This window comes from Rhinolophus sinicus, linkage group LG06 (assembly GCF_036562045.2).
Source record: "Rhinolophus sinicus isolate RSC01 linkage group LG06, ASM3656204v1, whole genome shotgun sequence".
Lineage (NCBI taxonomy): Eukaryota > Metazoa > Chordata > Mammalia > Chiroptera > Rhinolophidae > Rhinolophus > Rhinolophus sinicus.
This window is the reverse complement of record NC_133756.1, coordinates 55,233,528-55,249,413: the sequence shown is the minus strand read 5'-3', so window position 1 is coordinate 55,249,413 and position 15,886 is coordinate 55,233,528. Positions and strand designations below refer to the sequence as shown.

Below are 15,886 nucleotides of genomic sequence, written 5' to 3'. Positions count from 1 at the left end.
AATTTCTGACTCGGCTTCTCACTAGCTACGGATCTTGGCCCATAGTACACATGCAACGAATATTTGTTGAATGAATTTATGGTTGAAGTTACTTAACCTTTCTGAGTCTGTTTCTTCCCATATAAATGGACATCAAGATGCTTCTTATCTCCCAGGGGTATTGTAATGACAAGTGATAGAATAGGTCATCAATTCTAGTAATAGTTAACGATAACTGCTATCTGCTAGGCACTTTCACATCCCTGACTTCCTTGACTCCTCAGAATAAATCCTCAGATTTATTCCCTCACTCACTTATGAGGAAATGGAGGGACTAAGAGGAACGGTGACTTGCCCAAGGCCTCTCTGTGTGTTGTGTTCTGGTCTTTCTTTATTGTTACCTCCCCATGATGCACCACACCATAGAAACTTTACATAGAGTAGGTGCTCAGGGAATTTTGAAAATCAAGAAAAACTAAAATAAGTTTTACCACTGTTTTCAGTGACACTCCCGAGCAGCAGAAAGTCGGTAAAAGCATTTATGATAATTCAGTTTGGAAATATACCAGCTAGTCTGTTTGACATTCAAAGCAGTAAATACTTTGGGAAAATCCAACAAAAATAAAAAGTTTGTGCTTCTAATGAGGTAGGGAAGCTAAAAACCATCCCACAAAACACCCATAAGTAAAATGTAGAAACTCATTCTTAAGGATGCTGCATTTAGAATCTTGCAGACTTGCCAATAGCTCTTTCTTAGGGGGATGAAAATGATATAAAATATACCCAACATGGCACAATTTTAAAACATTTTTACTGGAGTAAAACATACACGCAGAGCAGTGCACAAACCAATTAATTTTTATAAAGTGAGGGACAGTTAATTTTTATAAATAGGACATATCTATATAACCAGCACCCAGGTCAAGAAAAAGAACACAAGCATACATTGTTTTATTGCATTTTGTTTTACAAATTGAAGACAAGACCCTCTATCAGCAAAAAGACTGTGACTCGCTTTATTGCAATACTCACTTTATTGCGGTGGTCTGGAACCGAACTTGCAATATCTCCAAGGTACCAATAGTACCAGCACTAACAGCCCACCCCCTGTGGGCTCCCCTTCCATCACTACCCACTCCTCAACATATCACTATCTTCACCTTTAACATCATAGATACTGTCTGTATCCTTTGTGCCCAGCTTCTTCCCTCAACATCATATTTGTGAGAGTTATGCAACTTGTTGAGTGTAGATGTGTTAGTAGTTCATTCATTCTTATTACTGTATAGTATTCCACAGTTTATTTCTCCTCCATTGATGGACGTTTGGGCTGTTTCTTTGGGGGCAGTTATAAAGAGAGATGCTATAAACATTTTTGAACATGACTTTGGTGAATCTGTGAAACATCTCTGTTAGGCATATACCTAGGGATGGCATTGCTGGGTCCCAGGCTACCTGTTAATTTAGTAGATAATGCCAAACAAGTTTCAAAAGTTCTCTAATTTTAGCCATTCTGGTGTATGAAGAGAGATTGCAACTTCAATTTGCATTTCTGGGATGATTAATAGTTGAGAACTTTTTCATGTTTGTTGGCTTTTTTTGAGAAATACCTATTGAAATAATTTGCCAATTTTCAATCGGATTTTCTGCTTTTTTCTTGCCGATTTATGTGTTCTTTATACATTCTGTATACAAGTCCTTTTTTTTTTTTTTTGGATATATGTGTTGCAGTTATCTTTTCTCACTCTGTGGCTTGCCACATTGCTAATGGTGTCTTTTGATGAACAGGAGCTCTTAATCTTACTGTTGTCCAATGATCACTTCTTCCATTACAGTTAGTACTGTATGTGTTTAAGAAGTCTTTACGTACCTCAGGGTCATGAAGATTTTTTTTTTACGTTTACTTTGGATAGTTTTATTGTTTCACCTTTTACGTGTATTCATAGATTTAAAATCCATCTGGAATTGATTTTTTGGTATGGTACGAGGTAGGGGTCAAGGTCCTTTTTCCTCCATGTTGATCCAGCATCATTTACTGACAAGACTGATGGTCCTTTCCCAGTGCGTCATAGCCGCATCTTCGACATAAATCAAGGACCATATAATGTAGATCTCCTTCTGCACTCTCTATTCTATCGGTCAGTCTGTCTGTCCTTGCTGCCAGTTACTATTTCTGCAGTTTTATAATAGGTGCTGATATCTGATAGTCTAAGTCCTCCAGTTGGCTCCCATTTTTCATCCCACCAAGCCTTCTAGTTACTGAAGTGCTTTTACCTCCCACTTTGCTTTCAATATGTCCAGGCAGGTGTGATGGATTTGCCTGTTTTCATGGCTTGGTTATTTGTGGTTACCTGGATCTTTGTCCCATCAAAGCCCTTTAAACTGAAAGCCAGCCTGGTGTCTGCAGTTGAGCAAAGCCGATCTGCTGGGTAATTAAATAACGTTGGGGAAGGGGGAGGAATGGATTAGGTTGGGTTGTCTCTCGAGAGGAGTATAGTGAGGAAGGGGTCGATCTTACGTTTGAGGATAGTCTTTTCGGGGCGATAAGAGGAGAGCCAAACTAAAATCTGAGCAGAAGAGTGCAAAGCGAGGTCACTGCATGTAAATATCGCGGGGGGTTCCGCCAGGCGGTGCGAATCGGCTCGCCGGGGTGGGGCCGCGAAGCCTCAAATCACCAGTTGAGGGCCAGAGTGCGCGCCTCTGGCTCAGAGCCGCGCTTGCCTTTGCCAGGGCCGGAGCCGTCCGGCGCACCGGAGAGCCGCGCGCGGGCATCTCGGCGGGCGCACCCTGCCGACCATGAGCGGCCCCAGCTCCCGGAGCAGCCGCGGCGCGGGGCCCTCTGTGCGGAGCCTCTGAGCCCCATCCGCAGAACCGAGCGCCGCGCGTGGAGGTGAGTTACCACCCGGCGCCGCGCGTCCCGCCGGGTTGCTGAGCCTCCCGAGCGTCTCGGCTTCTCCCTCCCCATGGAGGACCGGCTGGGAAAGTTTTTGGAGAAAGTTAGGCTACAGGGAAAGTAGAGCCGGCGCCCTCCTCCAGCCCCCGCAGCAGAGTTGCCGTTTGGGGACCGCAGCGGCTGAAGTGGCTACACGGGACTTGCGCCCTTGGGGGCCTCTGAGCGGGCTGGGATTTCCCCAGACATGGCCTGCGGCGAGAGGCGCCCAGCGACTTGCGGCGAGCATCTCTGCTCTTCGCTCTTGAGCCGCATCTTCCCTGGCTTCTGCCCGTCCAGGTTGCTCGGCCAGCCGCCCCTCTCTCTCCCGTCCCTCTGTCCCGAAGCCGGCGGGGTCAGGGGACGCGAGGGCCAAAGGGCTCCGCTGGAAGCCCTGGGCTTGGAGGAGGAGAGTTTCTCCACTAATCTCTTGGAAAGTTTGCAAAGAGAGCGAAGGAGCCTGCCGTGTAACTGTTGACAACATCTCCCTCCCTCTCTCCCTTTGTTGGGAAAGAATGAATAGTTGGTTGTGTCGCTCGCTCGGCTTCAGAGAGGGGAGGAAAGGGGAGGAAAGGGGAGGTGAAGGCAGAGAAGGGGGGGAGTGGGGGGAGAGACGAACGGACAGACGGACGGACGGACGGTGGGCGCGACAGGAAGGAGGTAGATCTCAGACCATCTGTCCTTACCGGCTGAGGCTGCCACCCCTTTAAAGGTTGATCAGGTGTAGACATTCATCCGGGAAAGATCTAGTGGGCTCCGAAGTAGTTGGCGAGGCGGCGTGTTCCGTGGGGAACACGGTGGGTCGTGGCTGGGGTTTGGGGGAGCCTGGGGTTGGAAAACTCTGTTTTTGGTGTTAACTCGCTTGCAGCAGGGTGCGAAAGGGAAAGAACGGTTGCCTAACTTCGTCTGTGCTTTCGCCTAAAGCCATTAGCTGAGATAGAAAATAGAGCCAGGCACTCGGAGATTCTTTTAAACCTAGACTCTTATCTCCCAAGGCTACGCACAGCTCTCCAAGGAAAATACGTTGGCGGAGGAAGGTCAGTGTGAGAGCGGATAATCTCCCTGCGTGTTGCCAAGGACTGGGGCGAGATCCGGGAAGCGGAGGGAGGCCTCCGCGCGGGGGGCGGGGCTCGGCGCAGTGGGGTCCGCAGTGGAAGGGGCTGCCGAGTTCATAATGGGGAGGCCACAGGCCTAGCGGTTGTACGCGGGTGTGCAAGGGGACGGGCAATGGAGTATAACGTAAACAACTTGCCATGCCAGGGGCTCCCTCACTCCCACCCCACTCTAACTTGGTCTAAACCGCTGCTGACATTTCTAGGATGACTAACCAAGATCTCAATCTCCCTTATTCATATAGAAAGGACTGCTTGTCAACTGGATGCTAATCTTAAGAACCTTATCATGTAAATCCTGTTCTGTGTTGCTTGAAATACAACCCATGGAAGAATTATTCATACTTCAATCATTTGGCTAGACTTCATAAGTTTACTTCAAAAATAAAGGGATATCCTTAATTTTCAGACCCAAGTAAAACTTCATTCTAAGTTAATAAGCCAATTTTATGTGTGCCATCGCCTCTCCCTGTCTGACGCTGCAGAGAAGATATAAAGTACTTATCTAAATTGCCAATTCTCTTCTGTGGTCGTAATGGGGCAGTAGAAGCAGTTACATTTCCAGAGTTTAAAATATTATGGAAAGTTCTGAAAGCCCACATCACATGACCATCTGAGTTTGACGTCAAAATCTCATTTCAGCAATAAAATAGACAAAGCCAAGCCAGTGGGCTGCTTATTTCTGCCTCGACTTCCATGCGCTCATCAGTTTTTTTTGAGACATCCTGGTAAAGCAAGAGAGTCGTACTGCTACTCACAAGCGTTTCCAAGCACAGCCACTGACCAGAGTCAAGAAGGCAGCACGTGAGTCAGGAATTTGTCAGGCTTGCTCTTGTCCCTATTGAGATTTCAGCTTTTATATTCATATCAAGTCGGTTTTATATTCATATCAAGATATAGAGTCTTTGACTTTTGTACAGTCATGCACCAGTTTACCAACAGTGAGGCATTCTGGGAAATGCATCGTCAGGTGATTTCATCATTATGCAAACATCATAGAGCGCACTTACACAAATCTGGATGGAATAGCCTACTACACACCTAGGCGATATGATACATAGCCTATTGCTCCTAGGGTACAGGCCTGTACAGCATGTTACTGTACTGAATACTGTAGGCAATTCAAATAGTAAGTATTTGTGTATCTAAACATATCTAAACACAGAAAAGGTACAGTGAAAAATACAGTGTAAAAGATAAAAAATGGCACGCCTATATAGGGTGCTTACCATGAATGGAGCTTGCAGGACAGGAAGTTGCTCTGGCTGAGTCAGTGAGTGAGTGGGGAGTGCATGTGAAGGCCTAGGATATGACTGCACACTGCTGTAGACTTTATAAACACGGTATACTTAGGCTACAATAAATGTATAAAATAACTCAAGATTAAATCAAACACAAGAGAAAAATAATGCAATTAAGAGATGGTGTAAACACAAGATGTTTGAGGCTGCTGCTGATGTAACGGCATTCGGTTTTACAGCAAATTGGTTTTGTTATAAGTAGAAAGAGTACACTCTAGAATAAGGATAAAAAGTATAGTAAATATACAAACCAGTGGCATAGTCGTTTATTGTCATTATTATGTATTATGTACTGTACCTAGTTGTATGCACTGTACTTTTATACGACTGGCAGCACAGTGGGTTTGTTTACACCACAAACACATAGCACAGTGTGTTACAATGGCGATGACATCACTAGGTGATAAAATTTTTCAACTCCATTATAGTCTTATGGTATCACTGTCACATATGCAGTCTGTCATTGACCGAAATGTCATTATGCAGCGCGTAACTATATATTTCAAGATCTGGCATTAGACTGAGTCAGGACACTATTTGGAGTCAGGACACTATGTCTGTTTACCTGCACAGTAGAGAGAGATGAAGTCTGAAGGCCAAAGTCTCAGCTGAGTTTTTTCTTTTAAAGACTGCATACGTGCTCACTTGGTGTGCCTGTGTGTGTATATCTGTGTCTACATCCCACTTGGTTTGGTGTATTTACATCTATTGCTTTAGGTTAAAACATTTCCCTCCTCATCCTTCCTAGCTGCAGTCTTCCCCAGAAGCAGTGATTTCATTTGGGAACTCTTGTAATCGAGGTACAATGACAAGCAAGACAGACACTGTCCCTACCCTGCTTAGAGGAGACCTGCTATTTATTGAGTGCATGCTATATGTCAAGGGCTTTCCATACAATCACATTTACTTTTCAGAACAACCTCAGGCAATAGGTATTGTCAATGCATTTTTACAAATGAGAAACCAACTGCCAGAGAGGTTGAGTAACTTGTCCCGGGCCAGACAGCTAGTAAGTCAATGACAGAGTAGGGATTTGAACTTCTAAGTGTTTGACTCCAAAGCCTAGGCTCTGAGACCATGTCTAATTTTAAAACATTAAATAATACATTAAAAGTACATGATGACTAGGCACATCAAGACAGAAACATCTGCAAGTGAAGAAAAGATGGGAGCCAGAGACTGGAGACTTGGGTTTAGTCTCCACAGTGCTCTTCTAAGCACGTAGTCCCACCTGGGGACTTTGCATTTACAGAATCCCCTGCCTGGAACTCCATTCCGATCTTCTGTTGATTGATTCCATCTCTTTATTTTCAGATCTCATGTCATTATTACCTCTTCAGAGAGGCCTTCCCAGACCACCATAATCTAAAATAGCCCTCCATCCCCAGGCAGTATGTTTTATCATTGCCTCCCATTTTGTGTTCTTTAGTGCCCTTCCTACGGGGCTATGACCCAGTTTGTTTTCTTGTCTGTGTTGGTTGGACTCCTCCATCACAGTGTAGGCCCCATGAGAGTAGGACCTTGCTTAATTTATTATATCCTCAGCCCTGGCACATTGTAAACCCTCAGAGAATATATGTTGAATGAATGAATATTTATATTTCTTATCTGAAAAAAGGAAGGGGCTTGATTCTCTGAGATTCCATCTACATATAACATGCTGAGATTCTGCCTAGTGGTCAAATGTGTAAGTGGCTTCTCTGTCAAATGAAAGAAAGTACTTACTTTGAACCTAGAGTCCAACTATACACCATGCACTTCCATCCTGTGGATTATCCCTGGGCTCCTGGAGTCTAGAAAACTTAAAAGTAAATAAAGCTCAAGTAGGAAATAGAGCTGCCCAAACGGTTGTAAATGAGTTCCTTCCACCAGGAGCTCCCCCTTTCATCCCCTGCCCCACCTTTATTTTATTTTAAGTTATTTTATTTTATTTTATTTTAAGTTATGTCTCTGGGCTGGGCCTATGTCCCTCACCAGTGGACTGATTCACGCTTGACATAGGATACAGGGTTGAGCCAATCTTTCCAAGTCACTAGATATAGGACAAAGCTGTATTTTAATGGGGAAGAGTTCCAATTTAGAGACACCCAGTTGTAGAGGAGAGCCTGGCCCACATATTTCCAATTTGTCTGCAGCTCAGAACTTTCTGGAAACTTCAACTTGCATGATCTTCTCCCTTTAGTTATAAACTCTGCTTCACTTCCTTCAGGTCCTCATCCCTTCCTCAGGGAAGCCTTTCCTGGACACTAGATTAATCTAGATCTTGGTCCCCACTCTGTGTGCTGCCATAGCAATGGGAATCACCAAACTATGGGCGTTACTTACTGTCTGCTTCCTCCATAGAGTAGTAACCTCATGAGGACAGTTATTTGACACTGTCCTACACCCAGCTCAGTGTCGGCCACATAGAAGGCCCTCCTTAAATGAGGGTTGAATAGAAGAATGAATGCTCTATTGATAAATGATACTTCCTCTTTGTCATTCTCTTCCATTACCCAGGTAAACAAACCTGAGTGTAAGTTGCTCTGTACCAAAGAGACTCACTTATCCAGTAGTTGTCAGCCCTGCCTCCAACGTTGGACAATACTGGGGCCCTTTAACCAGACTGCTGTCTGGGTCCTGCCCACCGAGATTCTGATTTCATTGGTCTGAATGGTGGCTTGGGTGTGGGGATTTTAAAAGCTTTCCAAAGGCTTCTTAATGTTCAGCCAGGTTGAGAACCACCACTTAAAGTTTTCAGAACTCATTCCTTGCTTTGGTCCTTCTAGGCTTGAAGCGGCCATGGTGAGAGAAAGTAGGGATATAATTCACGGATTTATGGTTCCTGACAGTTTAAGAGGTACTTTCACATATATTATCACATCTGATAATAACAAGCTAAAGGATCTACTCTCTGGTTTAAATATTCCCTTTATGTTGATGACTCTTAAAAATCTACATCTTATTCTGGCTCCTAACTGCACACACCAGTATCTAACCTCCTAGACCAAACTGTCCTACTGGTACCTCACATACAATAGCTCCTGTGGGGAGCTTATTACTCACCTTCCTGCAGGTGTGTCACAGCACTACTTCTACAGCACTACAGTACGTCTTACACTACTCAGTGTGTTACAGCATCACACCATCTCATGGCTGTGGCCTTGTCCTCTCAGCCAGAGGCCTCCAGCTCCTAGCTCTTCACTCTGTCCCTCCTTCTCCCCCTCTCCCCCCAACCACCACTGCCCCAGGTCAAGTTCTTCATTGTTCTTTGCTGTTTTGTTGCCATCAGCCTGACTGACCTCTCTGCCTCCTTTCTCTCCCCTCCAGAAGTACCAAAGTTACCTACCTGGGAACAGATGGGATTCTGTCCCTTCTTTCCAGATCTTCCCCAGCACTCACAGTCAGGTCCAGACTCTTTGACACAGCCTTTAAGACTTTGTGATCTGATCCTAAGCTGTGCTTATTCCAGAAAATGCTTCCCGACCTCTCCATTCCAGCCGCATTGCACAATTTGCAGTTTCTTCAGCCTAGGGGGGCACCTCCCTGCCTTTATGCATCTGCCATTACAGCATCATCCTGGAAGGCTATACCTTACAGTTTTCTACTCTTCAAAATCTTTCATCGCCAGTGATGCCCTCTCTGAGATCCTTCTTGAATCCTTTGGTCAAAATTAATTGTTCTTTTCTCTAGAATGTTAAGGGCCCCTATTGATGAGTCCCTGTCGATGGTCCCTATCTCAGAGTGCATAGTCAGGGGTTGGGGCTTAGGACTTTTTGTGTCTTTGCTTACCTGATATGGAGTAGACACTTAAACGTTTTGAATTGAAAGTAGAGGGCAGGTGTTAACATCTCTCAATATCAGAGAAGAAACTGAGGTAACTTGCTGAAGGGCATTCTAGAACACTTAGGCTCAATCTTGAAATCTAGATAGATCGGGGATAAGCAGAGAGGAAACAGGCTGCTGGAGACACCGGAGCCAGGGTAACGTTTGCCCATCATACTAGCCTAGAGATAGAATTGATCAACCATGTGGCCCTTTGTACACAAAGAGCCTCTGTGGGGTGCTCTGGGCCTCCCTACAAGGTTCTTTGAAATGATCCAGGCCTGTCAATGGAGCAAGAAGGTGCTGATCGCTTGAACAGGTGAGAGTTCACAGCTGTGGCGATGGGGGGTATGTAGCGTGAGGAATCCTAGTCAGCTTACATCACTGGTGGTCAGGCAGGGAGGGCTAGGGAGTTTGGTTTCTTTTTTAATAACAATGATTAACGTTGAGCAAGTGCTGACAGTGTGCCAGGTACTGGTCAGACCCGGGAGGGGCCCACACGGGAAGGGCCCTCACAGCCCTATTGTTCTCACCCTCTGTGAGCCAGGCCTTCTGTGTGGTCCCAGTTAGACACGGAGCAGACAAGCCCCAGAATTACCAGGTTTGACAAAGAACTGAGGACAGGGTTAGGATTATATACCTTGAATGAAGGGTCTCCTTCCACCCAGCCCCCAGCACTTGTGTGTTTCTCTCTGTTGCACGTAGAAGCAGTGGATCCAGTTGTTTTTGTTGTCAGTTGTTTCCTTTGCACACTGTGCTGTCTTTATCCTGGTTCTGCCTCTTGCACTATAAGCTTCTGGAGGGCGGTGTTCTTCTTGGGCGTCTCCAAGCCATGTCCCCGAGTCCCCCAGTTCCTTTGTGGAACTGACTCTGCAAGGGGTGCTATGAAGTGAGGATTTTCACTCAGAGCCAATCTCTTTGCAGTGGAAAGGGTGGTCTGTGTGAAACGGGGGCTGCAGGGTATGAGAGCAGACTGCAGAGCAAAGGCAAGTTCTGCTCCCCAGCCTTGAGGAAGCCCAATGCACTGCGCTTAGCCATGCTGCTGTGTTGTCCAGACCAGTCTGCTACCATGACTAGTAGGGTATATTCTGGATCCTTATGTCTCCAGGGACTAGCCCTCATTTTTATTCAGGCTCGTGTTTATTTTCCTCTATATATGTTGGCCTTAAAAGTGTCATATAATTTGGTTTAGATCAAAACCAGAGTTTGTAATGGGGATTTTAGGGGTGCCAACTTTTCTCAGTGTGAACATTTCTACTAGTGGTCCAAGCTGGAGACAATTGTTGGGGCTACTTTTGTACACAACCTCAGGTACCATTTTCTTTTTCTTTCCATGCCCCCGCCCCTTTTGTTTTTTTTCTTCTTTCTTGTCCCTTTCCACTCCTCCCTGATTATGGAAGCACCTGTATGCACTGCCTAACCCTGATGGTGACAGGCAGATTCCTGATCCCTCTGGGGGACAGTGTACACGGAGCCCCCATCTCAGTGGCTTTTCTCTGCAGCTGAGCCCACTGATGTATGGAGAAGTGGCCCACCTCCTGACCCCTGACCCTAGCCTGTCTTCGTTAATTAGAGCACACTGATTTATTTATAAGCACCAAGTCTTTGCCAGAAAAACTGCCCCGTTGCCCTGGGTAGCACAACTGAGGGGCAGGCTGGCACTGAAGGCCTTCTAGCAGCTAAGGAATTCCAATCATCTCCGCCTGTTCTTATCATTTACAGGGTGGTAGAAATCCGCGAGCTGGTTATCTAGCATATTTATAACATTTTCTCTGCACTTATTGCTGAAACCTTGAGTCCCTCCTCAGTAGTCCTTTTTGTTAGTTGTGCTTTTCCGTCAGCTTCAGTCACTTGAAATAATGAAACAGCTCATGTGCCTCCAAAGTCTCTGAAATGTGTTTGCCCTTTTTCATTGGTGGATCTGCTGCCAACCAGGAGAACTCCTCTGTGATATCAGAAAAAGGAGATGAGTAAACTTCCTGTGTGTATTAGATTTCACTAGTGAAGCCAATCAGTGTTTGTCTTTTAACGCTCCGTGAACATTTTCTGTTGTTAGGAGGTATATTTGCATTTCCCTTTGTAAGTAGGAATTCGCTCCTTGTGATTATCTTAGATTTATACCTTCACTGTTTTCATTCCCCTTTAGAGTTGAGAATCATGGCTGCGGGAAAATTTGCAAGCCTTCCCAGAAATATGCCCGTGAATCACCAGTTCCCCCTGGCCTCGTCCATGGACCTTCTGAGCAGCAAGTCACCTCTCGTTGATCATCACACAGATGCCTATCAAGACGTGTCTATACACGGCACCCTTCCACGGAAGAAGAAAGGGCCTCCTCCCATAAGGTCCTGTGATAACTTCAGTCACATGGGTACCCTTCCTCATTCCAAATCCCCGCGGCAGAACTCACCTCTGACCCAGGACATCATCCAGGAGCACCCACTGCAAGACCAGAAAGGCGAAACCTTCACCTCCAGGTAACTTTTTTAACTTCATGAGGGAAAATGACTTGTCTTAAAGGGTTTTTTAACAAAGTTGTTTTCTTGGGGAAAATGTCAAACATGCCCAAAGTAGAGCAAATCATTTAATTAATGTCCAAGGACCCATCACCCTGTTTTAACAGTTATCCATACATGGCCAGTTCTGCTTTGTCTATTCTCCTGCCTGCTTCCCTCCTCTAGTATTATTTTGAAGCAAATTTCAGACTTTATTTTATTTTATCTGTAAATATTTTGGTATGTGTCTTTCAAAGATAAGGAGTCTTATTTAAAAATATATAACCATCATATAAAAAACTATAACACTTAAAAAAAGAATCATTTCTTAGTATCATTCCATATTTGAGAGTATTTTCAAAGCCAACTTCTGATATCATTAAGTCCCTCAAAAAGAATTTGTTTTTTATCGTAACATCAGATGCTAAACTACATCCATCCAATTCTATAGCTATGCCAGGATGTCTATAAATTAGGACCTGTATCTCCTTGTATTTAGTCACAACATGCTGAAATAAAATTTTGTATGGACACATCATCGGGTCAGCTTCAGAATATAATAGAATTGATTTCTCCTTCTATCCACCAAGGATCTGGGTAAATACACCTATGGTTGTAAAGGGTTCTTTTCTGGCTTTGTGATCGAACTGGCTGTGATGAGCTTCTGCTTGTTACAGCTGGTTTAGAAACTTTGCACTCCTTTTCCTGTTGCGGAGGATCAGCAACCTGTGATGCTATCGGGCAAAGATGGGGGTGGTTTCTTCTGTTGTGTCTCTTTTGGTCCAACCCTGTAGCAAAGAAACCCACTTTGATCCTGGCTCATCTATTTGTTCAATATCTGTATATTGAGCACTCACATTAATTAGAGTACACTGATTTTATAAGCAGCAGTGCTTCACCTGAAAAATTCTGCTCAGTTCCTCTGAGTATCTTAACTGAAGGGCTGGTCCAACATTGAAGACATTCTAGCAGCCAAATCATTCCAGTAATCTGCTCTTGCCCTTTTACTGGGTGGAGAAATATGTGAACTAACAGGATTGCAGTAGAACATCTGAAACAGTGTCCTCCCAGAGCTAATATTCTAGTGAAGGACTCGGATAATAAATTAAAGTAGATAAACAAGATGATTACAGATTACAGTAAGTGTTATAGAGGAAATAGAGTGATATGCGGGAGATTTATTGGGGTTGTACCTTTCCTATAGGGTGAACAGGTCTCTGAGGAGATGACATTTAAGCTAAGACCTGCATAATGAGAGAAGATAGCATGGAAGAACCGGTGGAAGGCTGTTCCAGGCATAGGGAGAGCAAGTGCAAAGAACTGGGGTTGGAACACGTTTGGCATGTTTGAAAAACCCAAAACGAAGCTGGTGTGGCCTGTGGCTGGACTATAGCAACTTGAGAGGAGAATCCTATAGATATTGGGAGAGAACTAGACAGACAAGAGTTCAGAATTAGCTTTAGTATTGCAGTAGTACAAGAAGAAAATAAGTGGAGGCCCAGATAGTCTCTGTAGAAAGCATTAGAGAGCTTTGAACTGTTTCTCACATCAGACCAGAAGTTTCCCCAGGGTGAACCAGGTCCATTAGAAGGCCCTGGACCTGCTCCAAAAAATGTAGGTGGGTGACCTCCCAGGTCAGAGAGCTAGCAGGTGGCGTGCTGATGAAACAGGTAAGTGTGGAGGTACGTACCGTGTTTCCCTGAAAATAAGACCTAACCGGACCATCAGCTCTAATGCATCTTTTGGAGCAAAAATTGATATAAGACCCAGTATTATATTACATTATATTATATTATATTATATTATATTATATTATATTATATTATATTATACCCGGTCTTATATTAAAATAAGACCAGATCTTATATTAATTTTTGCTCCAAAAGACACATTAGATCTGGTGGCCCAGCTAGGTCTTATTTTCAGGGAAACACGGTACCTACGCACAGTATTGTTCATATTGCATCATGGGTACTTAACAGGCGGGATGCAGAATGGGAACAGTCATTGCTCCCCGTCATGAGGGTTAGGAGGCAGCAAAGAAAAATCACTTCTGGTCAGCCAAAAATAAGCATGAATGCCAGGCTGCACGAAATGGAATCAGATCCAATTGTTACCTGGCTTCCTATGACCACTTTTTATTTTTTAATTTAAACTCTGTACTGAGCTAGATGTCTACCATGTACCACACACAGACAATTCACAAACTCATTTGTTGACGTTCTAAGGCCCTGGCTGGGGGCCAGCTCTTCCAAGGGGAAACTCCAGGGGGCTGGGTAGTAATGGAATCACGCTTCCTATCTTGAGGAAGTTCTTGATAAACACCCAAGGTCCAAACTGTCAACCTGCGAGAAGTTCAAAGCTTTGTGATTTGGAAACTGAGTTGGACAGAGGTCAGCTCTCTGTAAAAGATTTTATCAGGGTGGGCGCAAGTCCTGAGTTTGAAGTCCATGCGGTGGAAGACTTAACAAGCACTGTCGATTTAGGCTTGTTTATGATTCAGAACAATGTTCGTCCAGAGTCATGTCTTTCTTCCTTAATTTAAAATATCTTATTGTTAAGGGCGAATACAGGAAGGAACAAATGCATATCCTTTAAAATTATGCTGAGTAAAAAGGCGCGTGGTTTTGTGTCAAAGGATCATGAACTCCTACCCCGCTCCTCAATCGTCTTATTAACATATTTTATTTCTCAAACATTTTTTTTAAATCTCCTGAAGTGTTCCCAATTTTGAAGAATTCAAAGTACCTTAGATTCTATTTTTTTTAATCGTTTTAAGTAGTCCTAATAAGATTATGAGCTGTTTCAATTCCTTTAAAGAGCAAGCCGCCGTGTAAACAAAGTTTGTGCAAGTGAAAAGCTAGAGACATGCAGAATGAATGAGAACCCGAGGTTCCTGGGAGGGGGGTTTGGCTAAGGTGCCACAAGGGAACTACCAGGAGAGAGAAATAGTGTTTCTGTTCCCAACTCGTCGCTTACAGCCGACATGGAGCTGTGAGACGCCAGCCGCCCACACTCCAGCTCACTCGCCACTGGAAGCTGGCAGCCATGTCTGTTTTGAAGTTAGAGTTTTAGATCTTTGGATCTAAGACTAGTTAGGTCTGCCTTTAACAAGATTATTGATATTGGGGGGGGGCTTTTTACAGGTAAACATTTTTGGCCTTACTTGTTTCTTTTCATAGAGAATTCAAGGGTTAATTTTATGACTTGCCAATATGTCACATCTGAAAACCTTCCAATTGATCACACTGGGTGTTGGCATGACGATAGTGGGGCCATCATAGAGAGGCGGGACCCGCTCGTCATATTTATCCTGTCTACATGCAGAAGGATGCCTTTCTGACGACATCTCCTTGTCCTATGAAGTACTCTGATAAGTTGCAAGTTTGCTATTTTCCAAATAAATATGTTACCATATTAATCATTAAAAGTCACTTTTGTTGTTCTGATTGAATATTAATTGAATATCTACCCTGTGGGAGGCCCCGGACAAAGCAGAGAAAGTCTCCCCTTTGACCTAAAAATTTGCACTATTAAGCTATCATATCCACATGAATTATTCTCTCTTACGTTCTACAGTTTTAAAATATCTTAAAGGATATGGTCATAAGTTGCCTTGTTTGAACATCATCATCCTGAATGAGAGACACAGCAGATTTCACCATCATCATCATTATTTCTCATTTCACTGTGAGAAAAGGTTCAGGGATGTCGAGGCACCTGAAATCAGACCATGACCATGGTGGGTGACTGAGCTAGGACCAGAATGCAGAAAGTACGTACTATAGTGCCTTCCCCAGACACTGTGCTCACAGCCTCCCAGGAATGTGGGCGCCAGCTGTGGGCATCGTCTGAGCTATCCTGTTGCATGGAAAGCTCAGTCCATGTAGTGTGAAGGCAGCGCCTCGGACACCCGCCTTGGGGAGAAGGGATCCTTCATTGCCAAGAGCCAGGCAGAAGGCAGGCTTGGAAGGGGGAGTTGGTCTCCTCATTCGGAGACTGTATCTCTTGGCTTTGTTGTTGTCTTGGCTGCCCTTGGATGTACTTGTGGTTTTGAAAAGTAGCCAAAGCGAAAAGCCAGAGCGCTCTTAAACCTGCTGCCTGATGTCACAGAAGGAGCCTTTGTTCCGCAGGGGGAGCGAGGCTTCTCCGACAGGTCTGCAGACAGGATTTCCTCTTGACATTAGCCTTGTCAGGTGTCACTTTGATTCATTTATCTTCAAGGATAAATGTATTGAATCTGGGACCTTCCTTGGGCTGAGAGGGGAC

General features: G+C 44.4%; 1 protein-coding gene across 2 annotated transcripts in view; it reads left to right on the top strand.

The window, feature by feature from the left end:
• BCAR3 (BCAR3 adaptor protein, NSP family member) overlaps nt 1-15,886 on the top strand; it is a 184,827-nt gene that overhangs the window by 81,041 nt on the left and 87,900 nt on the right. The window contains exons 1-2 of one of the 2 annotated variants that reach the window (XM_019752639.2): nt 2,653-2,869; nt 11,272-11,599. In XM_019752639.2, coding sequence (XP_019608198.2) covers nt 11,283-11,599 — 317 coding nt within the window. In that variant the 5' untranslated portion in view covers nt 2,653-2,869; nt 11,272-11,282. Of the gene's footprint in view, nt 1-2,652; nt 2,870-11,271; nt 11,600-15,886 lie in introns of those variants that run through there. The other variant, XM_074335150.1, reaches the window with a different exon arrangement.